Source organism: Mustela lutreola, chromosome X, assembly GCF_030435805.1.
Source record: "Mustela lutreola isolate mMusLut2 chromosome X, mMusLut2.pri, whole genome shotgun sequence".
Lineage (NCBI taxonomy): Eukaryota > Metazoa > Chordata > Mammalia > Carnivora > Mustelidae > Mustela > Mustela lutreola.
In genome coordinates, this window is record NC_081308.1 from 21,554,267 (window position 1) to 21,570,088 (window position 15,822).

Sequence of the window (15,822 nt, forward strand, 5' to 3'; positions counted from 1 at the left end):
CAAGTAAAAATAATTGCTATGCCAAAGAGGAGAGAGAAAGGAATCATAAAGTGCTCAATTATAGCCAGAGAAGGGAGCAAAAGGGTGAAAGATAAAAAAGAATCAAAGAACAAGAGCGGCAAATAACAGGGACAAAATGTAATGGTAAGTATAAATCCAACTATAGCAAGAATTACTTTAAAAGTCAGTGGTTTGAATACACTACTTGAAAGAATACAAAATCTCAGAGGGGATAAAAAAACAAGACCATATAATACACTGTCTACAAGAAATCCACCTTAAATGTAAAGACACCGATAGATTAAAGAACCCAAAGAGATGGAAAAAGACATACCGCTCTAATACAAATGAAAGGAAAGCTGGACTAGCCGGTTTTCTTTCAGACAAAGCAGAATTCAGATCAAAGAAAATTATCAGAGAGAACGTGAGGTATTACATAATCACAAAGGGGTCAATTCTCCAAGATAGATTACTGTTTTTAATGGGTATGCACCAAAAAACACAGTGTCGACACACATGAGGGAAACACGGATGAGACAAATACACAATTATAATGAAAAAGACTTCAGCACACCTCTCTAAATTATTGACAAATTAGCCAGAAAATTATTAATGGTATAATTAAACTGGATAGCACCATCAGTGAAGAAGGTCAACATGACATTTTTAGAAAACATAATGACAGGAGAAAACACATTTTTTTTCCAAGTTCACATAGAACATACATCAAGAAGAACCACATTCTGTGCCATAAAACACCGTCTGATTTAAAGAACAGAAAACATACACGCATACTCTAGGGCCACAGTGGAATTCAACTAGAAATAAACAGAAAAAATAGCATAAAGATTTCAAATACGTGGAGATTAAACAACATACTTCTACATAAGAAGACGTTTATTACTACATTGCATTTGGAAATTATAAATTAAAAGAAAGATATACCACTACACCCCTGTTGGGATGGCTCAAATCTAAAACTCCGACAAACCCAAACACTGGAAAGGATGCAGAGCAATGGGACCTCTCAGTGCTGGTGGGAAGGCAAAATATATAGCCACGTGGAAAACCATTTTAACAGAACCTTACAGAAGTAAACCTACTCCTACAACCCAGAAAATGTACTCTTTAGTGTGTACTCACATGAGCTGAAACATTATGTTCAGACAAAAACCTGTACACAGAAGTTTACAGCAGCATTATTTATAAATGCCAAAGAATGAATGCAACCAAGATCTCCTTCAACAGCTGAGTAGAGAAACTGTGGTACATCCAGACAATGGAACATAATTCAATTATATAAAAAATGAAGTTTCAAGCTATGAAAAGACCTGGAAGAACACTAAATGCGTACTGCTAATTTAAAGCAGCATATATGAAAAGATTATATACCCTCTCTTTTTTTTTAAACTGTTCCTCATTTTCTTTTTAAATTTAATTTTATTTTTTCAGTGTTCCAAGATTCACTGTTTATGCCTCACACCCAGTGCTCCATGCAATCCGTGCCCTCCATAATACCCACCACCAGGCTCACCCATCCCCCTACTTCCTTCCCCTCCGAAACTCTCAGTTTGTTTCTCAAAGTCCACAGTCTCTCAAGGTTCCTCTACCCCTCCCGGTTTCCCCCAATTCACTTTCTGATGGAGGCATAATACTCCATAGTGTATATGGACCACATCTTCCTTATCCATTCATCCACTGAAGGGCATCTTGGTTCTTTCCACAGTTTGGCAATTGTGGACATTACTGCTCTGAACATTGGGGTACAGATGGCCCTTCTTTTCACTACATCTGTATCTTTGGGGTAAATACTCAGTAGGGCAATTGCAGGGTCATAGGGTAGCTCTATTTGTAATTTCTTAAGGAATCTCCACACTGTTTTCCAAAGTGGCTGCACCAACTTGCATTACATTTGCTCTTATTTTAAATATGTGCCATTCTGGAAAAATGTAAAACTCCAGAGACAGGAGAAAAGATTAGGAATTCAGGGGGATGGAGGGAGGGTGCCTCCATGGAGCACAGGGGATTTTTCATGCAGCAGAACCACTTTCTGTAATACTATAATGATAGATACATGTCATTATACATTAGTCGAAACCCATTGAATGTACAATGCAAAGAATGAACCCTAATGTATGCTATCTACTTTAGTTACTAATAATATACTAATAAGCCAATATTGGCTTATTAGTTGTAACGAACACAATAAATGAATGCAAGATAAGATGTAAATAATAGCAGAAACTGTGTGTAAGGGGATGAAAGGGTGTATGGGAACTCACTGTACTTTCTGCCCAATTTTTCTATAGATCTGAAAGAGCATAAAAAAATAAAGTTTCTGAATAAATAAATAACCCCTTAGAGCTATATATTTAGAGTAGTTTTTGTTTTCCTGAATTATCTGAATGTTGCAGTTGGCCAATTATTTTTATTGACTTTCTCAGGTGAAACCTCACTTTCTCTTCTGGGAAAAAAAAAAAGGCAACTCTCTTACTAGTGGTTAAGTTTGCTCAAATTTCTTCTATCATTAATAAGTAAAATGAAAACAAAGCAAAATACCCCCATGAACTCTGGAACTTGAAACCTCCTCTAAACAACTCTATTTCGGTCTAGTACTTCTATGCATAAACACACACACAGATGTTCAAAAAATCATAAAAGCATTGAGAGATACACTCAACTTGTAAAAACTGAGCACCACACATTCTATTGCTCAAACAGCCCAAGGGGGTACGTACAGGGATATTTACTACATTAATCAGATTTATTACAAACATGTTTAAAACATCCAAACAATTCAAGAAGCTAGAGAAAGAACAGCGTATTAAAGACAAAGAAGCAAAGGAAGGAAACAATACAGATGAATGCAAAAGTGGTCAATTAAAAGACAGTAGAGCCAGCTAAAAAAAGCCCGTTCTTTAAAAGGATTTATATCACAATTTTTATAAGTATTATAAGCACAAATGAAAGAAGCACTTATACATGATAATAGGTAAATAAAACTGGACAAAATTTAGGTGGAGTAGACACGACAATGATAAAATAACACTGTAGGTATTACCAATATCTCAAGATGAGTGATGGGCAATGAAGAAGTTTTACCTAACAAAGAATTTCAGATACAAAACTCAGGAATTGGGCGCCTGGGTGGCTCAGTGGGTTGGGCCGCTGCCTTTGGCTCAGGTCGTGATCTCGGGGTCCTGGGATTGAGTCCCGCATCGGGCTCTCTGCTCGGCAGGGAGCCTGCTTCCTCCTCTCTCTCTCTGCCTACCTCTCTGCCTACTTGTGATCTCTCTCTGTCAAATAAAGAAATAAAATCTTTAAAAAAAAAAAACCAAAAAACTCAGGAATTTTGGAATTAGAAAATGACCATCCTGCTGCCTCTAATGGACTCAATGGATAAAGATGACTGCCAACATTACCACAAAGGAGGGCGCCTGGGTGGCTCAGTGGGTTAAGCTGCTGCCTTCGGCTCAGGTCATGATCTCAGGGTCCTGGGATCGAGTCCCGCATCAGGTTCTCTGCTCAGCAGGGAGCCTGCTTCCTCCTCTCTCTCTCTCTCTGCCTGCCTCTCTGCCTACTTGTGATCTCTCTCTGTCAAATAAACAAATAAAAAATCTTAAAAAAGAAAAATTACCACAAAGGAGACAACAGACATCATGAACATCCTAATAGAAGAGCACATTTTTACCCCTGTTGTGCATTTGCAAACACCTAAACCTTAATAGGAACAGGATTCTACCCATGAAAATTGAGGATTGCTATTGACTAAAATCACGTAACTGAATTCATCATTCTAGTCTCCATACTCTTGTATACATTTGAGAATTTTTATAATACAAGGGCTCTATTTAAATATCCTGCCTTTTTTTTTTTTTTTTTTTTTTTTTTTTTTTAAAGATTTTTATTTATTCTTCAGAGAGAGAGGGAGAGAGAGCGAGCACAGGCAGACAGAATGGCAGGCAGAGGCTGAGGGAGAAGCAGGCTCCCTGCTGAGCAAGGAGCCCGATGTGGGACTCGATCCCAGGACGCTGGGATCATGACCTGAGCTGAAGGCAGCTGCTTAACCAACTGAGCCACCCAGGCGTCCCATATCCTGCCTTTAATATGAAATGTGATGTGGGGAGCCTGGGTGGCATGGTCAGTTAAGTGTCTGACTCTCGGTTTCGACTCAGGTCATTATCTCAGTGTCATGAGACTGAGCCCCGCATTGGGCTCCCCACTCAGTGCGGAGTCTGCTTGAAATTCTCTTTCCGGGGCACCTGGGTGGCTCAGTGGGTTAAAGCCTCTGCCTTCGGCTCAGGTCATGATCCCAGGGTCCTGGCATGGAGACCCACATCAGGCTCTCTGCTAGGCAGGGAGCCTGCTTCCTCCTCTCTCTCTGCCTGCCTCTCTGCCTACTTGTGATCTCTGTCTGTCAAATAAATAAATAAAAACTTAAAAAAAAAGAGAGATTCTCTTTCCCTCTCTCTCTTGCCCCTCTTTCTTATGTTCTCTCTCTTTCTCTCTCTCAAAATATACAAATAAATCTTGAAAAAAAAAAGTTATGTATAGGCAGATCTCATTTTATGGGAATTCTCAGATCATTATATTTTCTACTAAATGAAGGTTTGTGGCAACTCTGTGTAAAGCAAGACTATCAGTGACATTTTTTGTGTAAAGCAAGACTATCAGTGACATTTTTTTAATGCAATTTCCTCACTCAGTATTTCTTTTTTTTTTTTTTTTAAGATTTTATTTATTTGACACAGAGAAAGAGCAAGAGCACAAGAAGGCAGAGAGGCAGGCAGAGAGAGAGGGGGAAGCAGGCTCCCTGCTGAGCAGAGAGCCTGATGTGGGTCTCCATGCCAGGACCCTGAGATCATGACCTGAGCGGAAGGCAGAGGCTTAACCCACTGAGCCACCCAGGTGCCCCCTCACTTTGTATTTCTGTTATATTTTGATAATTCTCCCAATATTTCAAATTTTTCATTATTATTATATGTGTTATGGTTATATATGATCAATGATCTCTGCTATAACTACTGCAATTGTTTTGAAGTGCCAAGAATCACACCCAGAAGATGGCAAACTTAATCAATGCTTAGGTGTGCTCTGACTCTCCCACTGACCAGTCGTTCCCACTATGTCTCCCTTTCCTCTAGCTCGCCTATTCTGAAACACAACAATATTGAAATTAGGCCAATTAGTAATCTCACACTGGCTTCTTCGTGTTTAAGTGAAGGGAAGATTTCCATGTCCTTCCCTTTAAATTGAAAGCTCGCAATTATTAAGCATAGTGAGAAAAACACGTCAAAAGCCAAGACAGGCTGAAAGCTGAGGTTCTTGCACCAAACAGTCAAATAGTAAATGCAAAGGAAAAGTCCTTGAAGAAAATTAAAAGTACTACTACAATGAGCACACAAATGTGAGACATGGATAAAGTTTCAGTGGTCTGGGTAGAAGATCAAACCTGTCAGAATATACATCCCTAAGCCAAAACCTAATCCAGAGCAAGGCGCTAAATCTCTTAAATTCTGTGAAGTCTGAGAGAGGTGAGGAGGTCCACAAGAGAAAATCTGAACCTATCAGAACTTGCCTCATGAGGTTTAAGGCAAGTAATGCTAATGTAGAAGCTGCAGTAAGTTATTCCATAGATCTAGCTAAGATAGTTCGTGAAGGTGGCTATACTACACATACATTTTCAGCGTAGATGAAACATCCTTCTATTGGAAGAAGATGCCATCTACGCTTTTGTCGCTAGAGAGAGGAACTCAAAGCGTGGTTTCAAAGCTTAACTCTCTTCTTAGGGACTAATGCAGCTGGTTGAAACCAAAGCCCATTTCCCATTCCAAAAATCCTAGGACCCTCAAGAATTATGCTGAATGTATTCTGCCTGTGCTCTGTAAATGGAAAAACAAAGCCCGGGTGAGAGGACACCTGTTTATAACATAATTTACTAAACATTTTAAGCCCACTGTTGAGACCTACTGCTCAGAAAAAAGGTTCCTTTCCAAATATTATTGCTCAGTGACAGTGCACCTGGACCCCTGAGAGCTTTGATGGAGATGGACAATGAGATAAACATTGTTTTCATGCCTGCTAACATCCATTCTGCATTCTGTGGATAAAGGAGTTAATTTCAAATTTTAAGTCTCTGATTTAAGAAATACATGTCATAAGGCTATAACTATCATAGCTAATGGATCCTCTGATGGATCTAGGCAATGCCAACTGAAAACCTTCTGGAAGGAATTTGCCATTCTAGATGCAATTAGGGACATTTAAGATTCATGAAAAATAAAAATATCAATAATAATGGGGGTCTGGAAAAAGTTATTCCAATCTTCATGGATGACTTTGAGGGTTTCAAGATTTCAGGTAGAGGAAGCAATTGCAGATGTGGTAAAAACAGAAGAGGACTAGAATTAAGTGGAGCCTAAAGATACGACTGAATTGCTGTGATCTCATGATAAAGATTGAATGGATGAGGCTTTGCTTCCTAAAGCTGAGCAAATAAAGTGGACTCATGAGATGAAATCTACTGCTGGTGAAGATATTATCAGTGTCAATGCTACAAAGAAACTGTGTGAGAGAGTCAACTGATGTGGCAAACTTCGTTGTTGTCTTATTTTAAGATATTGCCATAGCCACCACAAACTTTAGAAGCCACAAGCCTGATCAGTCAGCAGTCATCAACATAGAGGCAAGACCTTCCATCAACAAAAAGATTATGACTTGCTGAAAGCCCAGATCATGGGTAGCAATTGTTAGTAATAAGGTACTTTATTATTACAGTATGTACTTTTTAATATTTTTTAAAGATTTATTTGAGAGAGAAAGTGCGTGCATACAGGGAAGGGGGCAGAAAGTCTTAAGTAGGCTCCATGCCCAGCACAAAGCCTGACGTGGGGCTCAAAATCAAACCTCTGAGATTGCAACCTGAGCAGAAACCAAGAGTCTGGTGCCCAACAAACTGAGTCACCCTGGTGCCCCGTATTACTATATGCACTTTTTTTTTTTTTCCCATTTCAGTTACTTATATGACAGAGAGAGAAATCACAAGTAGGCAGAAAGGCAGGCAGAGCGGCAGGCAGAGGGGGAGAGGGAAGCAGGATCCCTGCTGAGCAGAGAGCCTGATGAAGGGCTTGATCCTGGGACCCTGAGATCATGACCTGAGCCAAAGGCAGAGGCTTAACCCTCTGAGCCACCCAGGTGTATTGCACAGTGAAAAAATGACAATACAGTGTAAACATAACTTTTTTTTTTAAGATTTTTATTCATTTATTTGAGAGAGAGACAGTGAGAGAGAGCATGAGCAAGGAGAAAGTCAGAGGGAGAAGCAGAATCCCCGTGGAGCTGGGAGCCCGATGCGGGACTCGATCCCGGGACTCCGGGATCATGACCTGAGCCGAAGTCAGTCATCCAACCAACTGAGTCACCCAGGGATGAACTGGGAAAACAAGAAATTCAATGGACTCTCCTTGCCACAATATTTGCTTTATTCTAGCAATCTGGAACCAAAACCACACTATCTCCAAGGTATGCCTCTATACCACAGCTCATCATGTATCTCTCAGCTCAATGTCTCACCATAAAAAAGAAGCCAGTCAATTAATTTATCTAATAGGTATTCACTGAGCGCCGATCAAACTCAGGTTTTCTCCAGAAATTATTAAAAACCAATTTCCCCATTTTCCTCACTTCTAGTATAACTCGTATTCTTTGAAAGGTTTTTTTGTGTTTATGTCACTATCTTTGATGACTATTTAAAACTCACTCACCTTTGAGTATTTACTACAACTTCTTAAGTCCTAGAAGTTATAATTTCAATATGGAAATTGCCATCTTCTCACTTTATTTTTAAATGTACTTGTAGTATCCTTCATTCAAATTACATAAAAGTGACACATATTTTATACTCATACATCACAAATAAAAATGAGTTTAATGCATTTATAGCTGAAAAGCATTTAGAAATTTCACTTAGTTAATATATCCCACATAAACAGAACTGTATGAGCATGGGGTTTTCACTAAGCTATTTTTAAATTAAGGTATGCACAGTGTATTTTTTTTTTACACATAATGCTTTTGTACAAGTAATAGACTATAATACAGTGCGAATATAACTTTTAGATGCATTGGGAACCAAAAAATTCATGTGACGTGCTTTAATGCAATATGTACTAGCTTTATTATGGTAGTATGGAACTGAACCTGCAATATCTTTGAGATATGCCTGCAAAATGGCACATTTTTTCAAAATACTGTGAAATTAAATAAAGGAAAACTCACCTACAATGGAGGCAGAAGGCCAGAAAAAGGAGCTCTCATAATTTACCACTTGTCTTCAACTGTAGACAAGTAGAAAAGTATTCCCAATAGGACGAAGCTCATAATACTTCACTACAAGAGCAGGAGGAAAAGAAGATTTTTTTCCTTGCCCAGGAACAGCCTAACCAGTGAGAGACTCTCACAACTTAGCCAATGAAAAGCCATTTCAAACTCCAAGTTTACTCCAGTGGACTTTAAAAGAGCTCCCCCAACTCTTCCTTCCAGCTATAAAAGACTATTCCTCTCCATTGTTCTTGGACTTCACTATGATTGTGCCTAGTCTCCAAGTCCCAAACTGAAATTCTCTGCTATTTCCAGATAAACCCATCTTACTGGTAAAATAACTGGATGCTTAGTTTTAAGGTTAAAGTAATATAAATAAGGAACTAAGCCCACAGAGAGACAGAAATCTTCAATCAACAAAATTAGAAATTGAAACAGCAGTTTAACCCAGGCAACATCAAAAGACTCCAGGGCCATCCAGGCCTTTGGGCTTCTTACACAAAATGATAAAGGAAAAAGTAATCACCACCTCATGTAAACTTTTTTAAATTATACAAAAACTCAGGAGTATTCAACCATTAAAAAATAGGCTACCTCTTTTTGATACAAAGACCAGGTGAGAATTCCTCAATAAAATAACACTAAAGCCAAGCTCACTTCATAGAGAAAAATATCCTAAATAAATTCATAATATTTCCAATATAGCAGTGAATTAACATTAGAAAATGCATTCCAAATGGAAATCACTATCATAGCAAAAAAAAAAAAAAAAAAAAAAAAAAAAAGAGGGAAAAAGGATGGGACTGTGTGCAAGGGTAAAGAAAAAGCTTTTGACAAAATAAATAAATAACACTTGCTGATGATAATAAGTTTTGGCAAGCTTGCATTACAAAAGAATTTCCATGCTTGCTTTGGCACCAAATACAGTAACATTGGAACAATACAGAGAAGACTAGCATGGCCCCTGTGCAAGGATGACATGCAAATTTGTTAAGCATTCCATATTGGAAAAAAAAATAAAAAGAGAGAAAGAAAGAAAGATTGATTTCCATTTTCTAAAATCTATAATGAATATACTAAACAGGAACTACTGCAAATACATCTAATAGGTTTGACAAGAAAACAAAGACATATGATATCAAATCCACTGACTACAACTGGATGAAAATACATACACAGTACACAACTATTAGGCAAAACTATGAATACCAAAGTAAATAAAAGGAAGGAATAATGAAAAGAAAGAGGTAAAAATGGTGGCAACATGATATCTTAATTAAAAAGTTCCAAGTAATTGGTACAGAAATTATTAAGACACATAAACAACTTCAGAAAGATGTTGTATAAAAAAATCAACACAGCAAATTAAGGAATCTGATAAAACAAAATCACTAACAAATTAAAACATGTAATGGAAAATATATTACTGAAAACAATAATATCCAATATATACTTAATACAAAACCAAAAAGACATCTACAGTTTCTTTAGGAGATAACTACAAAAACATACTGATAGGCTAACACAAATCAAAACCACAATAAGATACCACCTTACATCAGTCAGAATGGATAAAATTAACAACACAGGAAACAACAGGTAGTGGTGAGGATGCAGAGAGAGGAGAACCCTCTTACACTGTTGGTGGGAATGCAAACAGATGCAAACACGCTGGAAAATAGTATGGCAGTTCCTCAAAGAGTTAAAAATAGAACTACCCTATAACCTGACCCTTATCCAAAGGATACAAGAATATTGATTTGAAGGGCCAGCAACATCCACAATAGCCAAAATATGGAAAGAGCCCAGATGTCCACCAACAGACAAATGGGTAAAGAAGTGGTGATATATATATATATGTATACATATACATATATATATATATATATACACACACAGTGGAATATTATTCAGGCATCAGAATGAAATCTTGCCACTTGCAATGACGTGACTGGAACTAGAGTGCATTATGCTAAGTGAAATATGTTAGAGAAACACAAATACCATATGATTTCACTCATATGTGGAATTCAAGAAACAAAACAGATGAACATAGGGGAAGGGAAGAAAAAATAAAAGAAGATGAAAATAGAGAGCGAGACAAACCATGAGAGGATCTTAATACAGGACGCAAACTGATGGTTGCTGGAGGGGAGGAAGGTGGGTAGGGGAATGGGCATTAAGAAGGTCACATGACATGGGGCACCTGGGTGGCTCAGTGGGTTAAGCCGCTGCCTTCCGCTCAGGTCATGATCTCAGGGTCCTGGGATCGAGTCCCGCATCGGGCACTCTGCTCAGCGGGGAGCCTGCTTCCTCCTCTCTCTCTCTCTGCCTGCCTCTATGCCTGCTTGTGATCTCTCTCTGCCGAATAAATAAATAAAATCTTTAAAAAAAAAAAAAAGTCACATGATGGAATGAGCACTGGGTGTTATATGCAACTGATGAATCACTAAACTCTACCTCTGACACTAATAATATATTGTACGTTAAACTGAATTTAAATGAAAAAAAATTTAAAAACTCACTGAAAGGGACACCTGGGTGCTACAGTCGGTTAAGCATCTGTCTTCGGCTCAGGTCAGGATCCCAGGATCTTGGGATCGAGGCCTTCATCGGGCTCCCTGCTCAGAGAGAAGACTGCTTCTCCCTCTCCCACTCGCCCTGCTTGTGTTCCTTCTCTTGCTGTGTCTCTGTCAAATAAATAAATAAAATCTTAAAAAAAAGTATGGGTTGTTTGTAGCAGTGTGACTCCGCAAGCTGTGCTAATAACCAATTGAAAATTTGCCATTGAAAGTGGACTGGGCTTTGTTAACATCTCAATAGAACAAAAGGTACAAGGTACAAACTAAAAGAGACTAGCAAGTATCACAATAATTATACACAAGGATGGAAATTCATTCCAGAACCTTGGAGCAATGAGAATGATGTCAACTAAAAGAAGCCCCAGGAAGGTGGTCAGGTTAAGGAGCACCCCACTTTCCCATGGGATTTCTAAGGGCCTTGATGGGGGTATGGGGAGGTATGAAGTGAGAAAAGGAAGGAACTCCAGACCTGCTAACTATCTGCAAGTTCCCTGAATGAAACCTGAAGGGCTCATCCACCCAGAAAAGGGATCCCACGGGATTCTTACCCTATGACAGCCACGTCTGGGAAGCCTCAGGCAGGAGCTGTGTGATGAGGTGTACCTTGAATTCCTATCAGAAGGCTCACAGATTTGAAGTCTTCACTGTGAAGAGTTGGCCTTAGGTCAGCTGATTGGAGGAGCCAAGGACCTTTTAGGAATGTAGTGAGACACTGAGCGAGTAATGAGGTATGCACCCCCCACATAAGTGGGGCCCAAGAGTCCCACATGTGGAGGGCTCCAACAACGCAGCTATGCTTAGGCACCCAAATACTTCCTAATGGAGGTAGGGAACAGAATGAGACCCTTCCTTGGTCTGAGAACAACAGGCTGAGAAGAGTCAGTGAAAGCCCCTGTGTGAGCACTGTAAGACTCCTCCCCCTACAATGCAGCACACCACACACTACCTCCATCACTTCTTACTCCGCCCACAGAGCCCCGCCCACAGAGCCCCACCCACAGAGCCCCGCCCACAGAGCCCCACCCACAGAGCCCCGCCCCCACCTCCCAGGGTCCTCCTCCGGGACCCAGACCCACATGACCGGAAGTGGACCTCCTGGCCCTCGAGAACTTCCTCCGGACCACGCCGTGGGTAGTGAGGCCTTGCCGGAAAGCTCCTGCCTAGGGTGAGCCCGAACTGGGGACCTGTATACTGTTAGGGGTCGAGGTGCGAGGAGTCCTGGGTTACAACTTTGGGGATACACCTTCGACAACCCCCCAGCCCCAAATCCCCCGGAAAGAGAGGCCCAATAGGCCCTGTCCCGCTCCGCCCCTGCTCTCGGGGCTCGGAGGCCCCAACATGGCGGTTAAGCCCCAGGTCCCTTCGCTTATCTCGCGGTGTCTGGGGGATTGCAGGCCTTGTCCCGGGACTGCCAGACTCTGGCTCAGCTCAGCACAGGCAGAGACCCTAAGGCCTACTGGCGAGAAAGAGACGGCCTTTTAGACGACTGAGGGGAATCCATACCCCAGAACAGAGGCCACGCGGAATCCCCAGTCCTGGCCTTGGCCTAAGAGGGTCCGGGCTGGTCAGGAACACTGCGGTCACCCTGGTAACGCCCAGGCAGGGCTGGCTGGCTGGGGCCCAAGGCTCACACCACCTTCCTCCTCAGGGCCCAGGCTGACCAGGGTAACGGGAGCCCTGTGGGGTCCTAGAGCAGTGCCCTGAGGGACCCTGCAGGGGCGGCCATGGGCAAAGTCAGGGTGGGATCTCTCCGCTGAAGGGGCCCCCCCATCCCTCCTCTCCAGGTGCCCTCGCTGCCTGCCAACCCTGACCAGTGTCGCCATGCCTCGGCGCCAGAAAAACAAGGCCCGTGTCCGGGAGAAACGCCACCAGGGCCGCGGTGAGGCTCAGGGTGTCGGGGGTGCTCCTGCTGCTGTAGTGGCAGCAGCAGAGGAGGAGCCCCCCCGCGCTCCCCCGGGCTCCCCAGAGGAGGCGGGTCCATCTTCACCATCCGAAGGTGGACCCGCCCCTGGGTCTCCTGGCGCAGGGTCCCCAGGCCTGCCAGGCAGCCAGGGCGCCGAGAACCCGGCCGCGGCCGCGGCCGCGGCTGCGGTCCCGGCCGCCCCTCTGGCCATTCGCAAAACACCCCTGATCCGCAAGGCTAGCATGCTGGTGCAGTTCCTGCTGGAGAAGCACAGCTCCGGGGAGCCCCTGATGCGCGCGGCGCTGCTGAAGATCATCGGCAGGAAATACCGCGAGCACTTCCCCGAGATCTTCAGGCTCACCTCCCAGCGCATGGAGCTGGTCTTCGGCCTGGAGGTCCGGGAGGCCGACGACCGCGGCCAGTCCTACACGCTGGTCAGCAAGCTGGCCCAACCGGGCGAGGGCACCCTGGGCGGCGGCAGCAAGGGGCTGCCCAAGTCCGGCCTCCTGATGGCGCTCCTGGGCGTGATCTTCATGAAGGGCAACCGCGCCAGCGAGGAGGAGGTCTGGGAGTTCCTCAACGTGCTGGGCGTGCAGGAGGGCAAGAGGCACCTGGTCTTCGGTGAGCCGCGCAAGCTCATCACCCGAGACCTGGTGCGCCAGGGCTACCTGGAGTACCGCCCCGTGCCCTCCAGCGACCCTCTGCGCCACGAGTTCCTGTGGGGCCCGAAGGCCCGCGCGGAGACCAGCAAGATGCAGGTGCTGCAGGTCCTGGCCAAGATCAACGACACGGTGCCCAGCTCTTACCCCCAGCTGTACGAGGAGGCTCTGCTAGACGAGGAGGAGCGCGTGGGGGCCAGACCCCAGGCCAGGGGGGCTGCCACGAAGGGGGCCCGTAGCAGGCGCCGCGTCTAGTCAGGCAGTCGGGGCGGCTGCTTTTCCCTGGGGTGGAAGAGGGCACCTTTCCAGTAGTGCAGAGCCCTAGGGATCGGAGGGAAAAAAAGCATAGATGTTCCTCCTGTTTGTTCTAAACTGTTAGCTTCTATAAGCATATATAGTTATACTTATTTAGGTGTTCTCAATTTTTTTTTCTTATAATAGTTCATTTAGCTCTAGAATATAAACTTAAGAATGGCATGGATCTCATTTATTGCTGTCTCACAAGGGAGAGTTATAGGTTTGGTATATGAAAAAGAAAGTCACAAACCATCTATACTATATGTATGATCCAAAAGCAGATAACAAGGGCATTGCTTTTTTTTTTTTTTCCTGTTGCACATAAGTAATCTGTAGGTCTATTTTTTCTTTAAGTGTTCAAATGTTCATTTTAATTGAATATTTTGCATCTGAATCTAAGTTTATTAATGCCATGGATAACACATGTATTACTATTCAGGTTTAAAAGTAAGATTTTTGTTTTTGTAAACAAGCTGAAAAACCTATAGTATTTTCTTTCTGCTACAGAGCAAGGTAACATGTTACTGGAATTGGGTTTTTCATGGGAATGTGAAAGAACATCATAAGAAAATACTTGGGATCAAAAATTGGTGACACATAAGTAACCATTCTCTTTGTCTTTACTTTTAAAGTTAAATAATATATACCTGGATATGCATAGCTAATTCAAAAAGTGTGAGAAATTAAATCAAATAAATTAAACTTCTGGCTCATTCCCTTTTTTCCTCTAGCATTAATTGATTACTTGCTCTTTGGAAAACTCCCTAAAAGCACCAGGATGGTTAAGAAAAATAAGACCGGCCCATGGCACATAGAATTGTAGACTTTAGGGGCACCTGGGTGGCTCAGTGGGTTAAGCCTCTGCCTTCGGCTTAGGTCATGATCTCAGGGTCCTGGAATCGAGCCCAGGGTCGGGCTCTCTGCTAGGCGGGGAGCCTGCTTCCCATTCTCTCTGTGCCTGCCTCTCTGCCTACCTGTGATCTCTCTCTCTCTCTCAAATAAATTTAAAAAAGAAAAAAAAAGAATTGTAGACTTTAGCAGTAGTCAGCATATAATGAGGAAGGTAGGATACATTCTAAGAAATAAATAAATGACAAGTAAAAAAAGAGGTGCACAAGGGGGGGGTCCTAGATGAGAACAGTATGGTGTAAATTACCTGATCAAGGCTGTGCTGGCCTGGGTAAAGTGCCAGTCCCTTGAGAGGAAGGTCTTTCTAAGCCAAGGTGTGCAGTGGGCTGGATGTGGCTGTGGGAACACCTGGCAGGACGGGACCAGGTCCTCAGTCAGTGACTAGGCCTAGAATGGAAAAGATTTTCACAGTTACTTTGGGATTGTGACAAAACCACTGACAGTCCCTGGCTGGGGCCTGAATGGAAGGGGTCCTGTATGCTTGCTCCAGTGCAGGTAAGCCAGTGCACAAATGTGTTCTAGGCATAGAGTGTCCAGAGGGTTTCTAAGTAATCAGAGTAATACTCCATTGAAGTGAGATTCCAGAAGCCCCTGGACTTTACCACTTATCACGGGGTAAGTAAAAGCTCTTACTCCATTAAAAGGGCATTTTAACTAAGTTTTTTTTAGTATAATTTGTCAAACCCTTAAGGGAGGGGCCAAATTTTAGTGGCGATAAAATGAATGAAAATAGGGGGTGGTTTGGATGGAAATGGACCCAGGAGGGAAGTTGTTGATCCTCGGCACAAATAGCAACTTATAGTTGCATCCACCTGGAGAAGACAACCCCAAACCCATATTAAAGAATAGATGTTTTGATGGGCAAATACTATTGAGTTTTATTTGTCCAGGAGCATTTTGTGGATTTAGATTTCTATATTGTTTAGAGTTGCATATTCTCTAATTCAAGCTGGAAATAAAATTCTGTGAGGAAACAATGTCACCATCTGGGGTCAAAATCATCTTAGTAATAACTGCCATTCATTAAAAGTACCAAACTTAGGGGCGCCTAGGTGACTGACTGTTGGCTAAGCGGCTGACTTCAGCTCAGGTTATGATCTCAGGGCCTTGGAATGAAGCCCTGAGTCCGGCTTCACACTCAGTGGGGAGTCTG

The 15,822-nt window shown here is 42.5% G+C and overlaps 1 protein-coding gene and 1 non-coding gene across 2 annotated transcripts; both read left to right on the forward strand.

The window, feature by feature from the left end:
* The first annotated feature begins 9,225 nt into the window (after window positions 1-9,225).
* LOC131822283 (U6 spliceosomal RNA) lies at window positions 9,226-9,328 on the forward strand. The gene has a single exon (XR_009350163.1). It is a non-coding gene; the product is annotated as a U6 spliceosomal RNA (small nuclear RNA).
* A 2,659-nt stretch (window positions 9,329-11,987) lies between these two features.
* On the forward strand, window positions 11,988-14,462 carry LOC131821631 (melanoma-associated antigen B17-like). The gene is made up of 2 exons (XM_059157852.1): window positions 11,988-12,066; window positions 12,686-14,462. Exon 2 carries the CDS (start codon window positions 12,723-12,725, stop codon window positions 13,716-13,718), a length of 996 nt encoding a protein of 331 aa, XP_059013835.1. The 5' UTR covers window positions 11,988-12,066; window positions 12,686-12,722; the 3' UTR covers window positions 13,719-14,462.
* Window positions 14,463-15,822: the final 1,360 nt, after the last annotated feature.

Bases quoted from the DNA above. Each gene is read 5' to 3' on its own strand.
- LOC131821631 (XM_059157852.1), top strand. From the start codon at position 12,723: ATGCCTCGGCGCCAGAAAAACAAGGCCCGTGTCCGGGAGAAACGCCAC.